Source organism: Pseudophryne corroboree, chromosome 6 (genome assembly GCF_028390025.1).
Source record: "Pseudophryne corroboree isolate aPseCor3 chromosome 6, aPseCor3.hap2, whole genome shotgun sequence".
In the NCBI taxonomy this organism is placed as follows: domain Eukaryota; kingdom Metazoa; phylum Chordata; class Amphibia; order Anura; family Myobatrachidae; genus Pseudophryne; species Pseudophryne corroboree.
This window is the reverse complement of record NC_086449.1, coordinates 484,529,716-484,555,215: the sequence shown is the minus strand read 5'-3', so window position 1 is coordinate 484,555,215 and position 25,500 is coordinate 484,529,716. Positions and strand designations below refer to the sequence as shown.

Genomic DNA, 25,500 nt, shown 5'->3' with positions numbered 1-25,500 from the left:
CATCCCATATTAAATAGAACTCCTGTCTTAGTAATTGTACCCCTAGCTCTCTGCCACAATACAAATCGGAGAGGAGACACACCAGCGAGAAAAGCAGGGTTATTCCAAAGGGGGGTAAGGGGAGAGCAGGCGGAGAACAGTTTATATTTCACCAAAGAATTAATCCAGAGCAAGAGATGGAATTTCAGAGAAGGAAAATAATTTGTCAAAGTGAGTTGATAAGGCATGTCCAGACCCCACAAGGAAGCTAATGAATGAAGGCCCAATGAAAACGTTTCTAAGTCCAACCAGGCAATAGAGCCCTGGGGGGCAAAAGAAGCCACAAATTGACTCAGGTGACAAGCAAAGTAATAAAATTGGACATCCGGAAATCCCCGGCCACCTCTTGAGCGAGGGAACGTAAGTACATTAAAAGCAATTCTTGGGGGTTTGTCGTTCCAAACAAACTTCACGAACAAGGTCTGGACATCCCTAACCTTCTCCGGAACTCTGACAGGTAGTGTTTGAAAGAGGTAAATAAGTTGTGGCATAAGAGTCATCTTAATGGCTATGATTTTTCCCAGCCAGGATATGATATATGAGCCCTCCATTTTGTAAGATCGGTTTTAATCTTACTTAAAAAACGGAGAAAATTCCCTGAGTATAGAGAGTTATAGTGGGATGTAATATACACACCCAAGTACTTTACCTTACGGTCCTGCCATTGAAGATTATAGGAAGTGTGTAAGGAGCGTTTCAGTACATCTGAAACATATAATAGCATGGCTTCGGATTTAGTAAAGTTTATTTTATAACCCAATAAAGCTCCGTACTCCTCTATAATCTCACACTTTTGAAATCTTGGGGACCCACCTTCACCCCTCCGTACCCTATCAGAATGTCTAATCATGGCAGCCAGGGGCTCAATAATCATAGCAAATACCAAGAGAAAGAGGGCACCCCTGTCTCGTACCATTAGACAACAGGAAAGGAGCGGAGAGTATCCCGTTAGTAAAAACTCTAGCAATAGGGAAGGAGTAAAGTGGTGACACCCCCGTTAGGAATCCTGCTGATATACCAAACGCCTGCAGGGATAAATAAAATAAAAAAGGCCACAAAATGAGGTAAAACGCCTTTTCGGTATTAAGAGAGAATAAGTAATTGAATAAGGTATATCGCTCTCATAGTGTTGTCCCTGGTCTGACGTCCAGGAATAAAACCTACCTGATCATAATGAATCAAACCTGGGAGAACACTATTGAGCCGAGTAGCTAAGATTTTAGCATAGAGTTTGATATCTAAATTCAATAGAGATATCCACCTGTAATTAGCACAATCCCAAGGATTTTTGCCAGTTGTGTGGGTAAAGAGTATGGATGGGGAACACAAACAGCAGTGGGTAGGTATGGGAGCCGCAGCTGCAGCAAATACACTCACAACCTCATATACCAGGGACTACAAGGTACAGTGAGGCAAGGACAGACAAGTGGGAAGCCTTAGTCACGGACCAGCCAGTGATGAGGAAGCTCCACAGGTCAATCTTCCAGTCGGGGAGCAGCTGCTGCGGTCTGGCCGGGTCAGATTCCAAGATGGTCGCTGTGAGTCACAATTCTGAAGGGGATCTAGCACTTCCCGGCACAGTCGCAGCAAACAGAGGCCCCCAGAGGGATAGAGGCCGGGGAACGGGTCATCGCCGGGGATCCACTGCAGGAGGGAGGCCATATAGAGTGGCGGCGAGTTTCCATGACCCGATCCCGGGCCTCCGGAAGTGCGCAGGAGCCCCAGCCACAAATCAAGTCCCCGGCTTGGAGAGTGGATGTAGGCCGCGGCCCATAGGAGCTGACGGAGCTCTCCTCAGCATCCCAGATCTCTCCCAGTAACGCAGTGTAGCAGGAACTTGCTGGGCAGGGGTGATCGGTGTCCCTGGGTGGTAATAAGGAGCTAACTTGGATGAGTCCAGGCAGGAGCCCACAAACGACACTGCTTTCTCCTATGCCAGCTAGGCCACGCCCAGGTTTCAAAGTTTAAAGGTACTTTGTGCCATAGCAATGCACACTTGTAGTCGGCTGAGGTTTGTTTTGAGACAATTGGGGGGGGGTGCAATGGACCAATAACGCACAAGCAACAGGGTTGTGACATCATGCAGCCTCCTCCTCCCTTATTATACCTCCATGAGCAATAGTCTGGTCGTGACCATGATCAGTGCTCAAATGTTCCCAAGGGCTGTTGGGACCAGCCAAAACACATTTTTAAAAAGAACATATGACAGCCAACATGTACATGCACATGTCAAGATTTCTAAATAGATAAGAAAAGGAAGAACAACTGCGCTGTGAGAAAAGAGGTCAGCAGACTATGGGGGTAATTCCAAGTTGATCGCAGCAGGAATTTTGTTAGCAGCTGGGCAAAACCATGTGCACTGCAGGGGGGGCAGATATAACATTACGACCAATGGTAGGTTGATTCCTAATTCTTAGGCCACGTGGTATAAGATTTTCTTTATGATATTGGGAAAGGGTAAGCCCGTGTAACTCCAATTCAATCAGCCTCCTACGTGGTTATATCAGATGGAGTCTATGGCCCCCCACGGTCTCAATGAAGAATTTTCTATAGTTCCTTTTCTTTAAGGTGCTGTGATCTGATGGGTCCCGGACTTTGTTTGCGGGCACTATGAGTAATGGTGCCCTTTCTGATAATAATACGATATACCTTTTCGTATACATTGACCCTGTGTTCACATGTCTGTAAGTCTTATTTGTCCTTCTTCATGATTTTTGTTTTTTTGATGTGTGTTAATTAGATGGTTTCTTATCAATATTCATGTACAGGACTTATTTAACGTTTGGATCATATGAGAACACTATTAGCTATTTAGGGTTAATCTATTATTGATGGCATTTAGGTGCCCTATTATTGGAACCTTAGTCTCACTTCTGATCCTTACTGATTTTTGATAGTCCTGCCAGCTTCACTTTATTATTTTCTGTATGGTTATTTGATGGTTATGTTTGTTACTATATTGCTGCCAATACGACTATTAACACATTGGGAGACATACACTTGTTGCCCCGAGACGCTGTGTCCGCTAGCGCAGCACTGACGGGAGGACTTCCGCCGAGTGACACGCAGTTTGCGTTCCACGAACCGGAACTTCTGGACTCGCGGGGAGCGGCGTGCGTTCCACGGCGTTCGCTTCCTGATGTAGGTGCAGCGGCGGGACAGGTCTCTGTGGGCGGTGATGGACTCCAGGTGCTGGTGGTGAGTAGGGCGCTGTGAGCACATATAATGCGCTCACAGGTGATGTAAGGGTTGCACGCAAGCACTTTCTGACATGGCAGTTTGACATTTTGCCTGGTTATTCCCCTGAGGAAGGTTACTTACCGAAAACGTCTGTTTGGGAGTTTGCCAGTAATGAAATATTACCATAATACGATGAGTATATGCTGCTGTCGATACATGCTGATGTCGATGTAATTGTTCTATGAATGAAGTTCAACACGGAGTAAAAACTTGTTTTGAATATTACGCAGAGTGCTGGTTCTGTCTCAAACCTCAACCTGAGGGATTGGCATGTGACTTTATTATCTTCTATTTAACCGGACCTGCCCCTTTTCTAATGGAGAGTGTCAGTGCGGCTTCCCGGGACTTTGTTCTGTGATTTGGCTATATATATATACATACATACATACATACAAATATATATACATGTAAACACACATAAACCCCTTTGTTCGGAACAGCAGGGTCCACAGTGACGTTAATACGTCCTTATTATGCACTAATCATGTACTAAATGCTCGTTTTTGGATCTCATCAGGAAACATTATGGTCGACATAGGAATTAGCATCTGTGTCGGTATCAAGAGTAGTAACTGGGCAAAATAACCTGTTTGCGACCCCGAGGGGTCTGAGGGAAACATAGCTATGAACAAGACATCCTCCATAGATATTTCTACGTCTGTGTCTGTGACACCTATTCATGCCACCTTACTATATATATATATATATATATACACACACACACACACACACATACATAGCCCTCTCTGATATGCATCACATTAACATGCAATTTTTTTACCCAGTCATATATTGGTGGTGCCGACAGGGCCACCCACACACGTCTGTGTCCCTAATATAGTTTTCTCTTGGGAAAAACATTCATCCACCTACATGTTGACACACATGTACCAAGTACCATCCGGAGTCGGTGGTGCCGACAGGGTCACTCCCACAGCCGTTTGTGGGAAGCACTCTGGATCAGACATGTTGACACACGTGTACCAAACATGTCAGAGAGACACAGATAGAGTTTGCCAGCTCATAAGCCAGCGCTTTAATCAACAGTTCTGAACACTATAGAATGCCCCAAACCTGTAGCACTTTTATATTAACATATATTGCTCCAATTTTACTGTGCCCCCCCCCCCCCCCCCCCCCGTTTTGCACCCTGATAGTTTCAGCAGTGTGAGGAAGGACCAGCGTCTCTGCAAGAGAAAATGGCGCCGGCTGTGTGAGCTGTGAGGGCTAAGCCCCACCCCTGTAATGGCGCACTTCAGTCCCGCTATTTTTATTAAAAATCTTTTTACTGGTGGGGGTTAGGGCAGTGCCCTGGCACCTATGTCCCCTGTTGCCAGTCTTATATTGAGGTATATTTGCTGACAGCCGGGATCTTGAACGAGTAACTGCCGGGCTGCCAGAGAGGTAAGCCGCGCGGAGTAGGTTAGGTTTAGGTTGCAGGGAGGGGTTGGGGTGAGGGAGGGTTCGGCTGTTGGATCGGCGGGAAGGGGGTTAGGTGTAGGCTGCAGGGAGGCGGTGTGGTGAGGGTGGGTATAGGTTGCAGGAAGAGGGGCTTAGGTTAGGGGGAGGGAGGGAGGTGGGTGGTTATGTTTAGGCCATGTAAGGGAGAGTTAGCATACTAACCCGACCCCTGCGGGAGGGAGGTTTAGGCTGCGGGAAGGGGGGTTACCTTTAGGCAGCTATGTAAGTGTTGTCCAGATTTCAGTCACAAATATAGCGGGGGTGGTCTTCAGTATGGCGGCGGTCGGGCTCCCGGCGACCAGCATACGGGAGCCCGACAGCCGGCATACCGACACTTATTCTCCCTCGTCGGGGTCCACGACCCCCCTGGAGGGAGAAAAAAATTGTGTGGCGCGCGTAGCGCGCCTCCGTGCCCGTAGCGTGGCGAGCGCAGCGAGCCCGCAAGGGGCTCATTTGCGCTCGCCACACTGTTGGTAAGCCGGCGGTCGGGCTCCCGGCGCCGGTATGCTGGTCACCGGGAGCCCGACCGCCGGCATATCGTAGTGAACCCATATAGCGGATATAGGTGACCAGCAGTTACAGATTATCCAAAAGTGCTAGCAAAACAGCAAAATTATACCGAGTAGTCACATACAACAAGATCACAGGAATTATCAAATCACATAAATAGTCTAGCACTGATGAAGCATTAACAAGTATGTAAGAAAATACAGACACCTGGAAAAAAGTAACATTAACAAATTAAAACATACCTGCATTGAAACACCTTCCACTCTTGCAATGCAAGCAACTCGATCGAGGAAAGTCACAGTGACTGGTACAGCCACAAAAAATCCACTTACAAATGCCCGAATATATCTCCTTCCATGCAACTGCGCCATTTTCTAAAAATAAATAAATAAGATAAAGTAAAGTCTCATGCATTTGCAAATATTTAAAATATATTATTATTTTCCTAATAATATTACATAACACCCAACCTTATACTATGCTGCAGCGGAATCCGGTCAGGATGTTGCACTAGGGTTTGTAAATATGGCACAGAAGATAAAAACTAAATATTTCCATGTCAAAATAGCCAACACTACTAGAAATGCAATATTCCTGTTCAAAGCAAATCTACAATCATGCTTTGACAACTATCAAGGGATGTACAAACATGTAGAATAAGAATAACAGTTATTTTACTACATGCTAGACAAAATAAGAATTTACTTACCGATAATTCTATTTCTCGGAGTCCGTAGTGGATGCTGGGGTTCCTGAAAGGACCAAGGGGGAATAGCGGCTCCGCAGGAGACAGGGCACAAAAGTAAAGCTTTCCGATCAGGTGGTGTGCACTGGCTCCTCCCCCTATGACCCTCCTCCAAGCCAGTTAGGTACTGTGCCCGGACGAGCGTACACAATAAGGGAGGAATTTTGAATCCCGGGTAAGACTCATACCAGCCACACCAATCACACCGTACAACTTGTGATCTAAACCCAGTTAACAGTATGATAACAGCGGAGCCTCTGAAAAGATGGCTCACAACAATAATAACCCGATTTTTGTAACTATGTACAAGTATTGCAGATAATCCGCACTTGGGATGGGCGCCCAGCATCCACTACGGACTCCGAGAAATAGAATTATCGGTAAGTAAATTCTTATTTTCTCTATCGTCCTAGTGGATGCTGGGGTTCCTGAAAGGACCATGGGGATTATACCAAAGCTCCCAAACGGGCGGGAGAGTGCGGATGACTCTGCAGCACCGAATGAGAGAACTCCAGGTCCTCCTTAGCCAGGGTATCAAATTTGTAGAATTTAGCAAACGTGTTTGCCCCTGACCAAGTAGCTGCTCGGCAAAGTTGTAAAGCCGAGACCCCTCGGGCAGCCGCCCAAGATGAGCCCACCTTCCTTGTGGAATGGGCATTTACATATTTTGGCTGTGGCAGGCCTGCCACAGAATGTGCAAGCTGAATTGTATTACACATCCAACTAGCAATAGTCTGCTTAGAAGCAAGAGCACCCAGTTTGTTGGGTGCATACAGGATAACAGCAAGTCAGTTTTCCTGACTCCAGCCGTCCTGGAACATATTTTCAGGGCCCTGACAACATCTAGCAACTTGGAGTCCTCCAAGTCCCTAGTAGGTGCAAGGCACCACAATAAGCTGGTTCAGGTAAAACACTGACACCACCTTAGGGAGAGAACTGGGGACGAGTCCGCAGCTCTGCCCTGTCCGAATGGACAAACAGATATGGGCTTTTTTGAGAAAAAACCACCAATTTGACACTCGCCTGGTCCAGGCCAGGGCCAAGAGCATGGTCACTTTTCCTGTGAGATGCTTCAAATCCACAGATTTGACTGGTTTTAAACCAATGTGATTTGAGGAATCCCAGAACTACGTTGAGATCCCACAGTGCCACTGGAGGCACAAAAGGGGGTTGTATATGCAATACTCCCTTGACAACTTCTGGACTTCAGGAACTGAAGCCAATTCTTTCTGGAAGAAAATCGACAGGGCCGAAATTTGAACCTTAATGGACCCCAATTTGAGGCCCATAGACACTCCTGTTTGCAGGAAATGCAGGAAACGACCGAGTTGAAATTTCTTTGTGGGGCCTTCCTGGCCTCACACCACGCAACATATTTTCGCCACATGTGGTGATAATGTTGTGCGGTCACCTCCTTTCTGGCTTTGACCAGGGTAGGAATGACCTCTTCCGGAATGCCTTTTTCCCTTAGGATCCGGCTTTCCACCGCCATGCCGACAAACGCAGCTGCGGTAAGTCTTGGAACAGACATGGTACTTGCTGAAGCAAGTCCCTTCTTAGCGGCAGAGGCCATAAGACCTCTGTAAGCATCTCTTGAAGTTCCGGGTACCAAGTCCTTCTTGGCCAATCCGGAGCCATGAGTATAGTTCTTACTCCTCTACGTCTTATAATTCTCAGCACCTTAGGTATGAGAAGCAGAGGAGGGAACACATACACCGACTGGTACACCCACGGTGTTACCAGAACGTCCACAGCTATTGCCTGAGGGTCTCTTGACCTGGCGCAATACCTGTCCCGTTTTTTGTTCAGACGGGACGCCATCATGTCCACCTTTGGTATTTCCCAACGGTTTACAATCATGTGGAAAAAACTTCCCGATGAAGTTTCCACTCTCCCGGGTGGAGGTCGTGCCTGCTGAGGAAGTCTGCTTCCCAGTTTCCATTCCCGGGATGAAACACTGCTGACAGTGCTATCACATGATTTTCCGCCCAGCGAAAAGTCCTTGCAGTTTTTGCCATTGCCCTCCTGCTTCTTGTGTCGCCCTGTCTGTTTACGTGGGCGACTGCCGTGATGTTTTTCCCACTGGATAAATACCGGCTGACCCTGAAGCAGAGGTCTTGCTAAGCTTAGAGCATTATAAATTTACCCTTAGCTCCAGTATATTTATGTGGAGAAAAGTCTCCAGACTTGATCACACTCCCTGGAAATTTTTTCCCTGTGTGACTGCTCCCCAGCCTCTCGGGCTGGGCTCCGTGGTCACCAGCATCCAATCCTGAATGCCGAATCTGCGGCCCTCTAGAAGATGAGCACTCTGCAACCACCACAGGAGGGACCCCTTGTCCTTGGATATAGGGTTATCCGCTGATGCATCTGAAGATGCGATCCGGGCCATTTGTCCAGCAGATCCCACTGAAAAGTTCTTGCGTGAAATCTGCCGAATGGAATTGCTTCGTAGGAAGCCACTATTTTTACCAGGACCCTTGTGCAATGATGCACTGTTTTTAGGAGGTTCCTGACTAACTCGGATAACTCCCTGGCTTTCTCTTCCGGGAGAAACACCTTTTTCTGGACTGTGTCCAGAATCATCCCTAGGCACAGCAGACGTGTCGTCGGATCAGCTGCGATTTTGGAATATTTAGAATCCACCCGTGCTGTTGTAGCAGTATCCGAGATAGTGCTACTCCGACCTCCAACTGTTCCCTGGACTATGCCCTTATCAGGAAATCGTCCAAGTAAGGGATACTTAAGACGCCTTTTCTTCGAAGAAGAATCATCATTTCGGCCATTACCTTGGTAAAGACCCGGGGTGCCGTGGACAATCCAAACGGCAGCGTTCTGCACCACGAACCTGAGGTACCCTTAGTGAGAAGGGCAAATTTGGGACATAGAGGTAAGCATCCCTGATGTCCCGGGACACTATATAGTCCTCTTCTTCCTGGTTCGTTATCACTGCTCTGAGTGACTCCATCTTGATTTGAACCTTTGTAAGTGTTCAAAAAATTTTTTTAGAATAAGTCTCACCTAGCCTTCTGGCTTCAGTACCACAATATAGTGTGGAATAATACCCCTTTTCTTGTAGTAGGAGGGGTAATTTAGTTATCACCTGCTGGGAATACAGCTTGTGAATTTTTTTCCATACTGCCTCCTTGTCGGAGGGAGACCTTGGTAAAGCAGACTTCAGGAGCCTGCGAAGGGGAAACGTCTCGACCTTCCAATCTGTACCCCTGGGATACTACTTGTAGGATCCAGGGGTCCTGTACGGTCTCAGCGCCATGCTGAGAACTTGTCAGAAGCGGTGGAACGCTTCTGTTCCTGGGAATGGGCTGCCTGCTGCAGTCTTCTTCCCTTTCCTCTATCCCTGGGCAGATATGATCTTATAGGGACGAGAGGACTGAGGCTGAAAAGACGGTGTCTTTTTCTGCAGAGATGTGACTTAGGGTAAAAAACGGTGGATTTTCCAGCAGTTGCCGTGGCCACCAGGTCCGATGGACCGACCCCAAATAACTCCTCTTCCTTTATACGGCAATACACCTTTGTGCCGTTTGGAATCTGCATCACCTGACCACTGTCGTGTCCATAACATCTTTTGGCAGTTATGGACATCGCATTTACTCATGATGCCAGAGTGCAAATATCCCTCTGTGCATCTCGCATATATAGAAATGCATCCTTTAAATGCTCTATAGTCAATAAAATACTGTCCCTGTCAAGGGTATCAATATTTTTAGTCAGGGAATCCGACCAAGCCACCCCAGCTCTGCACATCCAGGCTGAGGCGATCGCTGGTCGCAGTATAACACCAGTATGTGTGTATATACTTTTTATGATATTTTTCCAGCCTCCTGTCAGCTGGTCCTTGAGGACGGCCCTATCTATAGACGGTACCGCCACTTGTTTTGATAAGCGTGTGAGCGCCTTATCCACCTTAAGGGGTGTTTCCCAACGCGCCCTAACTTCTGGCGGGAAAGGGTATACCGCCCATAATTTTCTATCGGGGGGAACCCACGCATCATCACACACTTTATTTAATTTATCTGATTCAGGAAAAACTATGGTAGTTTTTTCACATCCCACATAATACCCTCTTTTGTGGTACTTGTAGTATCAGAAATATGTAACACCTCCTTCATTGCCTTTAACGTGTGGCCCTAATAAGGAATACGTTTGTTTATTCACCGTCGACACTGGATTCAGTGTCCCTGTCTGTGTCTGTGTCGACCGACTAAAGTAAACGGGCGTTTTAAAACCCCTGACGGTGTTTTTGAGACGTCTGGACCGGTACTAATTGTTTGTCGGCCGTCTCATGTCGTCAACCGACCTTGCAGCGTGTTGACATTATCACGTAATTTCCTAAATAAGCCATCCATTCCGGTGTCGACTCCCTAGAGAGTGACATCACCATTACAGGCAATTGCTCCGCCTCCTCACCAACATCGTCCTCCTACATGTCGACACACACGTACCGACACACAGCACACACACAGGGAATGCTCTGATAGAGGACAGGACCCACTAGCCCTTTGGAGAGACAGAGGGAGAGTTTGCCAGCACACACCAAAAACGCTATAATTATATAGGGACAACCTTATATAAGTGTTTTCCCTTATAGCATCTTAATATATAAGCATATCGCCAAATTAGTGCCCCCCCTCTCTGTTTTAACCCTGTTTCTGTAGTGCAGTGCAGGGGAGAGCCTGGGAGCCTTCCCTCCAGCCTTTCTGTGAGGGAAAATGGCGCTGTGTGCTGAGGAGATAGGCCCCGCCCCTTTTTCGGCGGCCTCGTCTCCCGCTCTTAACGGATTCTGGCAGGGGTTAAATATCTCCATATAGCCTCCGGAGGCTATATGTGAGGTATTTTTAGCCAAAATAGGTATTCATTTGCCTCCCAGGGCGCCCCCCTCCCAGCGCCCTGCACCCTCAGTGACTGCCGTGTGAAGTGTGCTGAGAGGAAAATGGCGCACAGCTGCAGTGCTGTGCGCTACCTTTAGAAGACTGAGGAGTCTTCTGCCGCCGATTCTGGACCTCTTCTTACTTCAGCATCTGCAAGGGGGCCGGCGGCAAGGCTCCGGTGACCATCCAGGCTGTACCTGTGATCGTCCCTCTGGAGCTGATGTCCAGTAGCCAAGAAGCCAATCCATCCTGCACGCAGGTGAGTTCACTTCTTCTCCCCTCTGTCCCTCGTTGCAGTGATCCTGTTGCCAGCAGGACTCACTGTAAAGTAAAAAACCTAAGCTAAACTTTCTCTAAGCAGCTCTTTAGGAGAGCCACCTAGAATTGCACCCTTCTCGGCCGGGCACAAAAATCTAACTGGCTTGGAGGAGGGTCATAGGGGGAGGAGCCAGTGCACACCACCTGATCGGAAAGCTTTACTTTTGTGCCCTGTCTCCTGCGGAGACGCTATTCCCCCTTGGTCCTTTCAGGAACCCCAGCATCCATTAGGACGATAGAGAAACAAAGGTTGTCATGTAAATGGCCCCATACACATGCAATGGCTTTCACCAATACTCCAATCCAATTAATTTTGCAAATCAAAAAAATACAGATTGACAGCCACCAATGATTGGTGACGGTTCATAAAGATTGAGACATTGACACCCTAGCCAGCGGATAAGTAATTTGTTTTGTTTTTTCAATAAGCCATGAGTGCCAAACCTTACTTAGTCTTCTATTTACATTATATTTGTGAAGGCACCGGATGCTGCTACATTTAGTTGTTTCAAAGGAATACGTTTAATTTGCCAGCTATCGGGATCCCAGCGTTCAGGATACTAAAGCCGGAATCCCGACAGCCTGAATACCGGTGAAACAGGGCTGTCAGGAAATCCTACTGAACCTGTTTTGAGTGCAAACCTAGTTAATCAGTTCCATCAGTCTATAGAATCCCCCTCCACCCCCCAGTGGCGATGATTTAATGTGGACTGAAACCACCTCAGTGTCTATAGATCCACCCAGTGTGCTTATATCCCCATCATTAACCCCCCCGCCCCACCACCACACACACACACACACACACACACAAAATGCAGTGCAGGTCACAGAGGAACTGATCATCACTCTCCTGATGATCTCTGCTCTAGAAGTGCATAAATCAGACTAATTGAGCTCAGAGGAGAGCTTCAGTTTCCCTCTTTATATCAGATTTCCATTTTTAATTCCAGCATACTGAGATGCAAATTTGGCACTAATGTTGGTGGTGATAGCCCGGTACATCACTTATGTGGAGCCAAAGGAGACCTCCGCTGAAAACGCTGTGGGCGTGGATGGTCACATGGAAAGATATTCTATCAGCGAATGCCCAGACAGCTGCAGTCATATGCCACATGATCACATTAGATAAATGTTTAAATTGGAAAAGACCAGCGTTTCCATACAGAACTATGGGAATGGTGGAATTCTGCAGTAATTTAACATAATGAAGAATATAGCTGCAATGTCTCCCTTGTTAAAGACCTGTTTCTTAAATGTGAGATTTTATGTAAAAAAGTTTAAGCAATATGGTCCTCAATGACAGAAGAAGATAGGCAGTGATTAGCTGGAGATACACTGTCAGATAATTGGTCTGTCTCTCTGATGGTGAGTATACCTATCCACTGTTCGATTGGAGCAGCAATTATCACATCTGTCGGTATACTGAAAGATTTCTCATGGCAGACGGTCCAATAATTGCTGATCGTCGCAGCCATACAGTACATTGTGCAGGTATCAACTCAATCTGCTGCTTGACAGAGGTGCAGAGAGGGTACTATTTACCCAGGCGCAAGCTTGCTGGAGGGGCCTGGCCGGAGCCCAGGTCCGCCCCCCTTCCTCACATGTCAGCAGCCTCTCTCTCCCCACCAACCAGCAGACGCTGCCATGTGCTGGTCTGCATGGGTCTGGGGAGGCTGCTGCATACCTCCTAACATGACCCTCTCCAGGAGGGACAGAATGCTCTGCTCCTGGACTTCCCTCTTAATGTAGGATTGCCAACACCTGTATTGAACAGATGAATGGATAAGAAAGGTGTTTCAGCACAGGTGATGGCAATCATAAATTAAGAAGGATGCCCAGGAGTAGAGCATCCTGTCCCTCCTGGAGAGGGTCATGTTGGGAGGCATGCTGCTGTGCCTGAGCTACAGCAGTCCTCCTCTGCCTGAGGGATGGGTGGAGATGCAATCACATTGATCACGCCCCCCATGGATCGTCCCCTGGCTGAGAGGCAGATGGCGCCCTCTCTTTTGCAGGGCAGTGCGTACATTACTTTTTCAAAGGATTTTTTTTAATTAATCTTTTTTAAATATTTTATATAATAGTTTTTATATATTTTTTAAATTCGTCTCTATTGTGCTCACCTTTTTCTACACCTTTTCTACAGCTGCACCCACTGCACTTTCTTCTTTCTTTTCTTATTCACAGCTGCAACTTATAATTATTTTTATTAAAATTTTTATTTATCATCATCACTGGTTCTATTAATTTATTCACCACACCAAAGACAGACACAGCGCTTAGTGAAACTCTCCACAAATTTTAGGCCCAGCCTCACTCTGTACACCTCTGCTGATTAAGCCATAATCTGCCCTTGGCAATAGCACAAACATCCAGCAATTTATTTCTATATTACCAACTGATGTGAACTCGAAGGACAAAAAATAGTGTAATCGTGAATTAGGACAGTGTTTCTCAGACTCTGAACATTAATGGTGCATGTTTTCACTGTATTCTCAGGAATAATCAGTACCACATGTAGATATATTGGCTCTCATTCCGAGTTGTTCGCTCGCAAGCTGCTTTTAGCAGCTTTGCACACGCTAAGCCGCCGCCTACTGGGAGTGAATCTTAGCATAGTAAAATTGCGAACGAAAGATTAGCAGAATTGCGAATAGACACTAAAACGGCCAGTTTCCGCCCAGAAACACCCACTTCCTGTCAATCACATTACGATCACCAGAACGAAGAAAAAACCTCGTAATGGCGTAAGTAAAATTCCTAACTGCATAGCAAATTTACTTGGCGCAGTCGCAGTGCGAACATTGCGCATGCGCAATTAGCGGAAAATCGCTGCGATGCGAAGAAAATTACCGAGCGAACAACTCGGAATGACCACCATTGTGTAAAGGCCCCCATACATTAGCAATTGCAAAAAGATAAAACAAATCAACAGATTGTGATTTTTTTTTTTATACCATCCATTTAAAGATACCCCAATCTGTGCCCATACATTATAGATATTTTTCAGTGATCTGCAGATCATGTTCAGCAAATACAGATCTACAAATCTTGAAAGGCTCATCAGTTTACTAGGAACGGTTTGCAAATCTGCTGATTGTTACAAACCATACACTAGCAATCTACAGCCAGTTGATCTCTGTCCGTTGATCTGTGAAACTAAACATGTTTAAAAACCTAATTTAACAATCCCAATCGATTTTTGGTTGGAATCTGCAATCTGTGAACACCATACATTTCTGATTTACACAATCATCTGCAAAACGCCAAATTGCCCCAACTGATTGCTTATGTATGGCATGGGCCTTTACTCTGTTAACACACCTGTGCACCAGCTAGATGATCAGGAAAACATGAACTGTTAAGCTGGATACACACTATAACAGTGATGGGGAACCTTTGGCACTCCAGCTGTTGTTGAACTACACATCCCAGCATGGCCTGCTAGTTTTGCTATTTGGCCATGCTAAAACTGTAGCAGGGCATGCTGGGATGTGTAGTTCAACAACAGCTGGAGTGCAAAAGGTTCCCCATCACTGCAATATAAGATTATCTGTACAATTATTCTGGTTGGAACGGAAACCTGGTTAAGTCTGGGAGCAAAATTTAGGGTTACCACCTCATCCCTTTAATTCTGGACACATTAATTACACAGGTCCAGGTGAAATGGAGTCTCGAAGTCAGCCAGCCACAGAACCTGTGTAATTAATATGTGTCCAGAATTAAAGGGATGAGGTGGTAAACCTAGAGCAAATGACAATTTACCATTTGCTATCAAACACTGGAAAATTGACTTTCAGACAAAATGGTTAAATCCATTTGATTTAACCAATTTATCCAAACAACCATTTTTGGCAATTTTCCAGATTTTGGGAGCAAATGGTTGCTTGTCATTGACTCCCAGACATAACCAGATTTTATTTCCAACCAGCCAGATAATCTTAAGGGCCCCATACACTACAGCGATATGTCAGAGGCTAACGTTGGATGCGATTTCCCTTGAACCGCCCGGCAGCTTCCCGGGCGGCAAGATCACATACGATACATCGTATGCGGTCCTTTTGCATACGATGTATCGTATGCGATCCCAGCCATGCCTGCAGGAACCGGCATATCACGAGTGCAGCACTAACGACCTAGGGGCTCCGATCCGATGCTCATGGGACCGCACATCGGATCGGATGTAAAACTCATCCGCTTTGACACTTTTCATCCAATTTATTGGCCCAAAATGTCGAAATCAGGCATTATCGTTCTAGTGTATGGTGCACTTTATTGTGCAGAGGTTCTCAAACGCGGTCCTCAAGGCACCCCAATGGTCCAGATGTTAAGTTTATCCATGCTTGGCCACAGGTGACTTAATTATCACCTCAGTCAATTTGATTTAACCATGTGTGCTGAGCCATGGATATACCTAAAACCTTGACCGTTGGGGTGCCTTGAGGACAGCGTTTGAGAACCTCTGTAATAGTGTATATCTAGCTTTAGAGCTGCATGATGACTGAGTCTGAGAAATATACCGTTATGGTAAGAACTTACCGTTGATAACGGTATTTCTATGTACACAGGTATCCACAGGATAGCATTGGGATATGCCGGAGCGACAGCGGAAATGGCACCAAACAGTCACGAGCTTTCTGGCCTTCCAGGATGCATCGGGCTCCTCCATTCAATCCCGCCCACCGACTCAGTCAAATCAGTTGTTTTCACAGCAATTAGGCAGGAGTATCATGTAGAACCCTATTCAGGCGATAAGAACACACATGCACAACCTTCCATACAAGAGGGAAGAGGTTTATGTAATTGTAAAGATCCTCAAATCAGGTGCGTCAGGGTGGGATCCCTGTGGATACCTGTGGACATAGGAGAAATCCCGTTATCAACGGTAAGTTCTTACCATAACGGAATATTTCTCCGGCTGGGTCCACAGGTTATCCACCGGATAACATTGGGATTCACAATGCCATTATTAGTGGTGGGGACGCTGCTGATTAACCAGGAGAACCTTTCGCCCGAATTCTGCGTCATGAGAGGCAAAAGTATCCAAGGCATAATGTCTAATGAATGTGTTAATGGAAGAACATGTGGCTGCCTTACAAATCTGTTCTGCTGAAGCACCATGCTGTGCTGCCCATGAAGGACCTACCCTACGTGTAGAGTGTGCAGAGACATTAGCAGGAACAGGGAGATCAGCACGAGAATATGCTTCTGAAATTGTCATTCGAAGCCATCTTGCTAGCGTCTGCTTAGTAGCAAGCCATTCTCTTTTGTGAAATCCATAGAGAATGAAAAGAGAATCTGTCTTTCTGATGGCACTAGTATGATCCACGTAAATTCTTAATGCACGGACTACGTCCAGCGACGCTTCTCCCGCAGAAAGACCTGATACCTTAAAAGCCGGGACTACAATTTCTTCGTTCAGGTGAAACTTTGAGACCAACTTCGGAAGATAACCAGATCTAGTTCTGAGAACTGCTTTATCTGGATAAAAGATCAGAAAAGGAGATTTACACGACAGTGCTCCTAAATCTGACACTCTTCTAGCTGACGCCATTGTCAGTAGAAAGAGAACTTTAGCCGTCAACCATTTAAGATCTGCTCTCTTAAGTGGCTCAAACGGAGCACCCTGAAGGATTTTAAGAACCAGATTTAAATCCCAGGGTACTGCAGGAGGAACAAATGGTGGTTGAATGTGCAACATTCCCTGAAAAAAAGTACGCACATCCTGTAGGTTAGCAATCTCTCTGAAACCATACAGCTAATGCTGATACTTGAACTCTCAAAAGAAGCCACTTTTAAACCCTTATCTATTCCTGCTTGGAGGAATTCCAAAATCCTGGATACTTTAAAACATCTTGGATTCATACCGCCTTTGTTACACCAATGAATATAGGCCTGCCATATTCGATGATAAATACGAGCTGAAGAATGCTTTCTTGCTCTAAGCATGGTTTGAATTACCCGTTATGAAAAACCTCTTGATTTAAGGATAGAGGTTTCAACAGCCACGCCGTCAAAGACAGCCGTTCCAGATGGCTGTGATAACAAGGCCCCTGCATTAGTAGATCTGGCCATTGTGGAAGCAGAATTGGAGCTTCCACGGACATCCTTAGTAGATCTATATACCAATGCCTTCTGGGCCATACTGGAGCTATTAGAATTATGGCTCCCTTTGCTTGCTTTATTTTCCTCACCACCCTGGGTAACAGGGAGATTGGAGGAAATAGATATGCCAGATGAAATTCCCATTTTACTGACAGTGCGTCTACAAGGATCGCCCCGGGATTCTTTGTTCTCGACCCGTATGCCGGAACTTTGTTGTTCCAACGGGACGCCATGAGATCTATGTCTGGCAGACCCCATCTGTTTACTAGAGTTTGAAATACTTCCAGGTGTAATGCCCATCCGGTCTCCAGAATGGTGTGTCGACTGAGAAAATCCGCTTCCCAGTTCAGCACTCCCGGCACAAACACTGCGGACAATGCCGGAAGATGAAGTTCTGCCCATCTTAGTATGTGAGTTACTTCTTCCATCAGTCTTTTGCTGTGAGTCCCTCCCTGATGGCTGAGGTACGCTACTGCTGTTGCATAGTCTGACGGATCTGGACTGGTCTTCCCTGCAGAATGTCCTTTGCCTGAGCTACAGCCATATATATGGCCCTTATTTCATACAAATTTATTGGCAGGCAACTTTCCTTCATGGTCCATTTTCCCTGGAACCAAACATTTTCGAACACAGGCTGGTGATAGCTTCATGTCCAGTATTGTACCTGTATGTTCCTGGTTAGCTTCCTGCAAACCTGTTCCTGGTCCTTGTCTGTAATTCCTGGTTCCATTCTGAACTCCTGGTGCCCTGGTCCTGGTTTCTGTTTGGATTGTGTCCAGTCAAGAGTCCTGTTCGGTTTCCAGTGCATGCATGGAGTCAAAGTAACGCATGTACAGACTGACCCCAAATGAAGACATTAAAGATATGTCTTCAGTTTTTCGTTGGGAATTTCTGGATATACCTCCTATAAGGATGATACACACAGAATAATCCCATCTATTATCCTGTTGATGACTTCTGGATATACCTCGTATGAGGATAATACGCACTGATAAAAGTTTCTCTATGCGAGTGGAACCAATAAAAATACGCCTTGGATATTTATCAGTACATATTACACTATTGTGTTTATTTCTTTTTATTGTTCTAGAATCCAGTACTATTTATGTAAGTGGATCATACTCTGGTCTTTTGTAAATCCTCGACCACCTCTCTGAATGTGTTTGTGGTTACGGTAGCGCCACGAGTTCTCATTTTGGTTTTCATATTTTCGAACACTGCTCCCCAGCCTTGAAGACTGGCATCCGTTGTCAGTACTTACCAATCTGCTATCCAAAAGGGTCTCCCCTTGTCTAGGTGGTCCGTCTGTAGCCACCAGGCTAGTGACCTTTTTACGTTTACTGGAAGCTTTATCATCTGTCTTCTTATTGTCTTTTTCCATTCCATCTGGTTAGAATGAGGTGCTGTTGGGGTCTGGAGTGGAATTGTGCATATTCCACCATGTCGAATGTTGACACCATCAGACCCATCAGTCGCATTGCTGCATGGACTGAAACTGTCTGACTGTACAACAATTCCTGAGTCATTACCTGTACCTTGGATATCTTCTTCTCCGGTAAGATAATCCTTTGTAGACTTGAATCCAATATGGCCCCCAAGTGAACCAGCCGTTGGGATGGACTCAGAGACGACTTTTCCCAATTTATGAGCCATCCGTGTCTCTGTAGACAAGCTATTGTCTGTTGGAGATGGTCCAAGATTAACTCCTGGGATTGAGCCAGGATTAAAAGATCGTCGAGGTATGGAAAAATTCTTATCCCCTGCTTGTGGCGATAAGCTGCCATAACCACCATAATTTTGGTAAATACCCTGGGGGCTGTCGCTAGCCCAAAGGGCAAAGCCTGGAACTGAAAATGTTGCTGGAGGATGGCAAACCTGAGGTAACACTGATGGGACCATGCTATGGGCACATGCAGGTAAGCATCCTGTACATCCAGAGATACCATGTAATCTCCTGGTTCCATGGCCAATACTATGGAGCGTAACGTCTCCATGTGAAACTTTGGAACCCAAATGTATTCGTTTAACCTCTTGAGATTGAGAATTGGTCGGAATGATCCATTTGGCTTTTGGATCAAAAATAGGTTTGAGTAAAACCCCCGTCCCCTTTGTGTCAGGAGTACCGGGATAATTACCCCAGACTGAAGCAATTTCTGAACTGCTTCTTGCAGAGCCCTGGCCTTCGACTCTATACGAGACGGGCTGGTGCAAAAGAACCTTTGAGGAGGCTGCTTCTTGAAAGGGAAACCATAACCGAGAGATACCACCTTCTGCACCCAAGCATCTGTCTTCAACTGCTGCCAAATGTGTGCAAAGTGAAGGAGTCGGCCCCCAACCCTGGAATCCTCCAGGTGGAAGCCTGTACCCTCAAACTGATGGCTTCTGCTCTGGTTTGGAAGCTGGCCGTCTATTGGCCCACTGCTTCTTACCCCTAGCTGATTTATTGTACTGGGGTTGGTTAGCCTCAACCTTTCCTTTTGATCTACCTTGCCATCGAAACGGCCGAAATTTTGACCCCCTCGGTTTAGGGTTATAACTAGCCGGAAACCTGACCTTTTTGGATTCAGCTTCCGATTCCAGAATCTGTCAATTGCTTTCCAAACAGAATATTCCCCGTGAAAGGCAATGCTTCAAGAGCTTTATTGGATTCTGCATCCGCTTTCCAAGTACGTAGCCAGACTGCTCTACGAGTGGCTACCGTTAAGGCTGATGCTTTAGAAGCAATCGTACCCATATCAATTGCTGCTTCTTCCAAATATTGTGCAGCTTGTTTTATATAGCCTAGCTGAGACTCCTGCTCCCTGGTAGGTGCGGAGAAGCCATTCTCTAGTTCCTCCACCCATTCTACCATTGCTTTCGCCATCCAGGCTGAAGCAATAGCTGGCCTTACCACAGCCCCTGAGAGAGAGAAAATATTTTTCAAGAAACTATATACTCCTCTATCTGTGACATCAACCAGTGAGGTAGACGACAATGGTAAAACAGACTTACGCACAAGTCGTACAACATGTGCCTCTACCTTAGGAGGAACTTCCCTTTTTGAACAGTCCCCAGCTGGAAAAGGATAATAAGAATCCCATTTCTTCGGAATCTTATACTTCTTATTGGGTGTAGCCCAAGGTCCTTCCATAATTTCCGTTAGATCCTCTGACTCTGGATACTCAGTCCGAACCGATTTTGGACATTTAAACACAGGTGCTTTAGATTTTTACACTGCTTTGGCTGGTTCCTCCAGACACATAATAGCCTTCATGGCATCAATAAGCTCAGCTATATCCTCTGTGCTGAAACCCTCCGACTGATCATCATATGGGGTATTTGAATACACTGTATCCTCATCTGTTGTATCATCTTGTGTAGTCTGTAACATGGATGTATCTACCCTGGTATTAATAGCCTGGCTACTTGTAGAAGCTGTTGGCATCAAACCATAAGAAGGAGAGCTGCATGTATGGGTTAATAGTGTAACCTATTCCCAGGGGTGGAACTGCAGGTGTTAATCTGTCCGCTATTGTAGACAAAGTCTGTGCGAACACACCCCATGGTGGCTCTACTGGTTGCTGCACTAGAGCCTGCTTTTTAGTTTGCTTATACGCAAAACAGTTTGCACATAACCCCTCATAAGTAAGATACTGGGCTATTCCATTCAAAATTCCTATTTTACAAGATAAGCATGTTAAGGGTGTAGGAGCCCTGATAAAGTATCCTCGTCACTTTTGCTGCTTACGGACATGGTAAATAATCCGTTTTTACCAAAGCTACACTCTCTGTGACTGAAAATCACCTATATAGATATAGAAGTGATATCAAACTGACCACAATCCGTGCACCTGCATTGAGGTTCAGAAACAATACTTGACAAACATATAAAAGTCAGCAATCACACTAGCAGTCAGTCACATGTTAATTATTAGACATGTTATGCAGAAAACAACAGTACTGTACACGTCTCATATGCATTGTGTACCAAAATTAACTATTCATACTAACAAGTAGATAGAATTGCAGTACTGTATAACCCTTACTCAGTTAGAGTGGGATACAGGGAGACTCACCCCACTTCCAGAATCGATCAATACGCCCGAAAGATGCTGAGTGGATTCAGACGCTACTGGTGTACACTGCCGCTCCGGTAACTGGTAAGAGACACAGACGCTCAATAACGGACCCAGACGCTCAGAGAACGATGAGTGTATGCAGACGCTCCTGTCTGCGACCCGTTCTCGGCGGCCCCTAGTGTACACAATCTAAGCTGCGACCGAGTACCCTTGTGGTAGTGTCTGAGACGGAAGTGAGGTCATCAGTTCATGGACGGGAGATACACGGAGCGTCTGACTCCCCCTGCTGACATAATCTCCAAGGATCGCGGCCTCAGCCTAGTCCTGGCACCTATGATCCCTGAAGCATAGCGCTGGAGCACTTAAGAGTGGCGGCGCATCAGCCACTGTTTGTAGTCTCCTCCAATACAGTGCGGCTGTGTCCGAATTCCTCTAGTAAGTGAAATCGATGCCTTACCTTCTCCCCATGCTCCGGCCACAGCCTGGTAACGTCTGCTGGAACTGCTAGAACATCCGACACAGACGCCCGTTGAGACAGCACTAATACCCGAGGGTAAGCGTTGTTGCGACCCGGTGGGGAGTTGTTGGAGCGACTCTTTCCAGCATGCGTTTAAGGCGCTGTTAAGAAAGATCACTCAAAACATAGTAAAACTATAAAAATAAAATAACAAAAGCTTAGGGCTGCCTTAACAGCAGCCCTGTGACCATGGTCCGGCTCCTGCCGCACCAAACAAAAAACTGATTTGACTGAGTCGGTGGGCGGGATTATATGGAGGAGCCCGATGCATCCTGGGAGGCCAGAAAGCTTGTGACTGTTTGGTGCCATTTCCACTGTCGCTCCGGCATATCCCAGTGTTATCCTGTGGACCCAGCCGGAGAAACACTGAATTAGAGGGAATGGTGGAACACTCCTTGTATTAGAACTAGTGGGAAGAAAGTACAGTATCGTACTCCATCTATAGTCTCATAAGGTTTTTAAGAAGATGTCTATGCAGGTACACGCACATGTATTTTACTTGAAATCCCTACTTGTCCCTCAAAATGTCACAATGGCAAGTGTGAGATTCCTGGGACCCCTGCCAATTGGTAGATCCGGGGCCTTATTCAAAGATTGGTATAAGAGAAGAACATTTTGCTGCTGGAATAAATCATGTTGCAATGCAAAGTATGGGGTAGCACAGGGAGGGGGGGAAACCGGGGGTGAGGTGGGCGCTGGGTTTTCACGGTGGCCATATGGGGTGGAGGGGGTAATGTTGACAGGGTGAGGGGTAATTTTATTGGAGGAGGCCCGCATAATTTTGTTGTCCTGGGGCCCCCACATGCCTTAATCCAGCCCTGCATGTATAGAACAACTATTGGACAGCTTTATTTTTACATTGTAATTTAGAATTAAGGTCAGACAACCCCTTCCAAACTATAGATAGCTGCACATTTTACATCTACCCAACTGCAGCAGGCAGACACCATGAAGAGGGAGCTGGGCCTCCAGGACCAGGAAGGACAATGCTCCAGGTGGCTCTAGGTTAGCACATCTTTTGCTCTGAATAAGGCTGAGTGTCCAATTTTTCAACCACCAATGTGAATAGAAATGTAAAACCTGAGCCAGTTCTCGAGGATATCCGGAGCTGTATGCCATTGTGGAGCTTGTAGTATTAAACAAAAACCTGTGCCGCCCTTCACTCAGGAGAATGCCTAGTGCTCTCAATGGCAAGTATATAAGCTGGGTTTTAGATTACCTCAGAGTGCACTTCCTTCATACCTTGCCAGTAAGGCACATAGATGCTATGAGGTCTATTCATGAAGTTTCGCATAAATGAATTGCTACTTTTCACTATACAGTATATCGTATCAGTTTGATACAATATAGTAGCAATACATGTATACTTACCCTTAGGGCATAGCGATCCGGTATTTATTTATTTTATTTATTAACAGTTTCTTATATAGCAAACTCCGTTGCGCTTTACAACTAGACACAATTAGTAGACAAAACTGCGTAAAAACAAACAGTCATAGAGGTAGGAGGGCCCTGCTCGCAAGCTTACAATCTATGGGGAGGGCACCAGCAATCCTGTGTACATCAGCAGTCCTCTGCAAAGCGTGGAGTCGGCAGCCAGGTCCGTTCTGCGCTTCGTCTGTGTTCAGGAGGCGGCAGGGATATAAAGGGGCGGGGCTAGAAGGGATGCCGGTCTGACAGACAGGGAAATGATCCCTGTCCTTTTCGCACTGTAGTGCGGATTACACCATCCTGAGATGGCGAATCTGTATGCAGCTGCAGCATGGAAAGCAGAGCTTTCGGTCTTTTAAGAATCGCACTCAGGAACTTTTACACGGAAACCCGCTCTGTGAAAAACAGTAACCTGAGAAAAGCTTGGTTTTCTGTACAGGGCTTTCCTCAGTTCTATAAACAGACCCTAAAATACAAATAAAACACATTCCTGGTGCCAAATGACATTTTATTTGAAACTACATTTTTAAAGGAGGATTACACTTCCTTTCATTTTTGCGCTAAAAAAATAATGGGGTTAACGTATAAAGCAGTGAAACGCGTGGAAAGGTGGACCAGTATAGAAGTTGCCCATAGCAACCAATCATCTTTGAGGAAGCATTTATCAAGGATGTTTCATAAAATGATAGAAGCAGATCAGTTACGATGGGCAACATCTCCACTCAGGATCCCGGCAGTCAGAATACCAATGCCAAAATCCCGACACTGGTATCCCAAATAGGGTCACCAGCCCGATGCAGGAATGCCAAATGAGTATCAGCTGGGCCGCCGCAGAGGAAAGCCGTGGGGATGAGGGCTTTGGTTAAGGCTGCATGTGGATGGTTAGGGTTAGGCTGCGGGGAAGAAGCTAGGTTTAGGTACACGCTGCGGGGGATGGGGGAGGTAGCTTTATAGGCACCATCGGGGAGGGGTAGGCTTGGCTAGGCTGCGTGGGTAGGAGGGTTAGTTTTTGGCTGCTGGAAGGTAGCGTTAGGGGCCAGGTAACTATCCTTACCTTCCCTCGTCAGGATTCTGATCATTGAGATGCCGCGGTCGGTATTCTGACCACCAGCATTTCAATCCCAACCCCTCCACTGCATGATACATCAACCGGATTTGTACTTGCACCAGGAGCGGTTCTTGGTGCGGGCAAGCAGTGCCTGCGGCTGCAGTCACCACCGCCTACCCGCACCCAGGCTGCAGCAGACGCCATGGGCTGTGTGGGCATCCGCTGCAGCCGGCTCCAGTGACAAACACCAGTAGAAACTTCCGCACTGAGCGCCACAAGGTGTAGAACCAGCCCTGACTTGCACATTACATCATGGTACATGTACTGTTTATTATTAAGTTGAAACAACAACAACACACACTCCCCTCCTCCTCCCCCTCACTGTACTGTGAGCACAGGACAGGCGCTAACTATACACTCCCAACAGTAGCACACACTGCCTGGCACTCCGTCCTGTGTAACAGATCACCACTGCAGACAGGGGGAGAGGTGATGGGACAGGCCCCTAACCGAGTCCCAGCGCACGTGTGTGTGCCGAAACTCTGCCCGTTACAGGCGGAACACGATGCAGCCGCCCGGTGGACACTGTATGCTGCAGCCGCATAGTAGCTGCACGTACAGTACGAGCACAGCAGAGCTTGGTCTATGTAAATGCCGTGACTGTACACGCCGCCACCGCCGCAGGGATTACACTGACTGTAGTGTGTGCGGAGGAGGAGCGGCTGCAGCGTGACATTACCTCCGTCTGTCTTCCCGTCTTCTCTCAGCAGCAGCAAGCAGCACATGCAGGGCGGGCGTGGCCTGTCACTGGCTGCTCGAGGCGTCATAAGCCAGGCCGGGCCTCCGTTCTGAGACCCTGCCGCAGCTGCAGGACAAAAGCAAGCTTCCTTGCGTGAGCACTGTCCTGGTTGGTCACTGGTGACCGGGTGCTGGTAGTACCGGTATTGTGCTGTGCTGATGAGCGCTTTATAATAATCATTTTGTCATTATTAGACGAATGGTGGGTGGGAGGATCTCCTATTTGGTAAATGCTGATGCTGCATACTCTCTCTACTGGACTTTCCTCTTTGTTTATGATTGCAGTCGCCTTCTCGTCAGTCTAGCACACTGGTGACTGCAAACGTAAATGAAGTGGAAGGTCC

At 46.5% G+C, this 25,500-nt stretch overlaps 1 protein-coding gene across 7 annotated transcripts in view; it reads right to left on the bottom strand.

Annotated features, from left to right (window-relative positions):
* IMMP2L (inner mitochondrial membrane peptidase subunit 2) overlaps positions 1–25,273 on the bottom strand; it is a 1,700,471-nt gene extending 1,675,198 nt beyond the window's left edge. The window contains exons 1-3 of one of the 7 annotated variants that reach the window (XM_063927288.1): positions 25,098–25,267; positions 13,323–13,386; positions 5,493–5,624 (exon numbers count right to left, since the gene is read on the bottom strand). In XM_063927288.1, the coding sequence (XP_063783358.1) occupies positions 5,493–5,621 (129 nt within the window). In that variant the 5' untranslated portion in view covers positions 5,622–5,624; positions 13,323–13,386; positions 25,098–25,267. Of the gene's footprint in view, positions 1–5,492; positions 5,625–13,322; positions 13,387–25,097 lie in introns of all 7 variants that reach the window. The other 6 variants (XM_063927290.1, XM_063927289.1, XM_063927291.1 and 3 more) reach the window with 6 other exon arrangements.
* Positions 25,274–25,500: the final 227 nt, after the last annotated feature.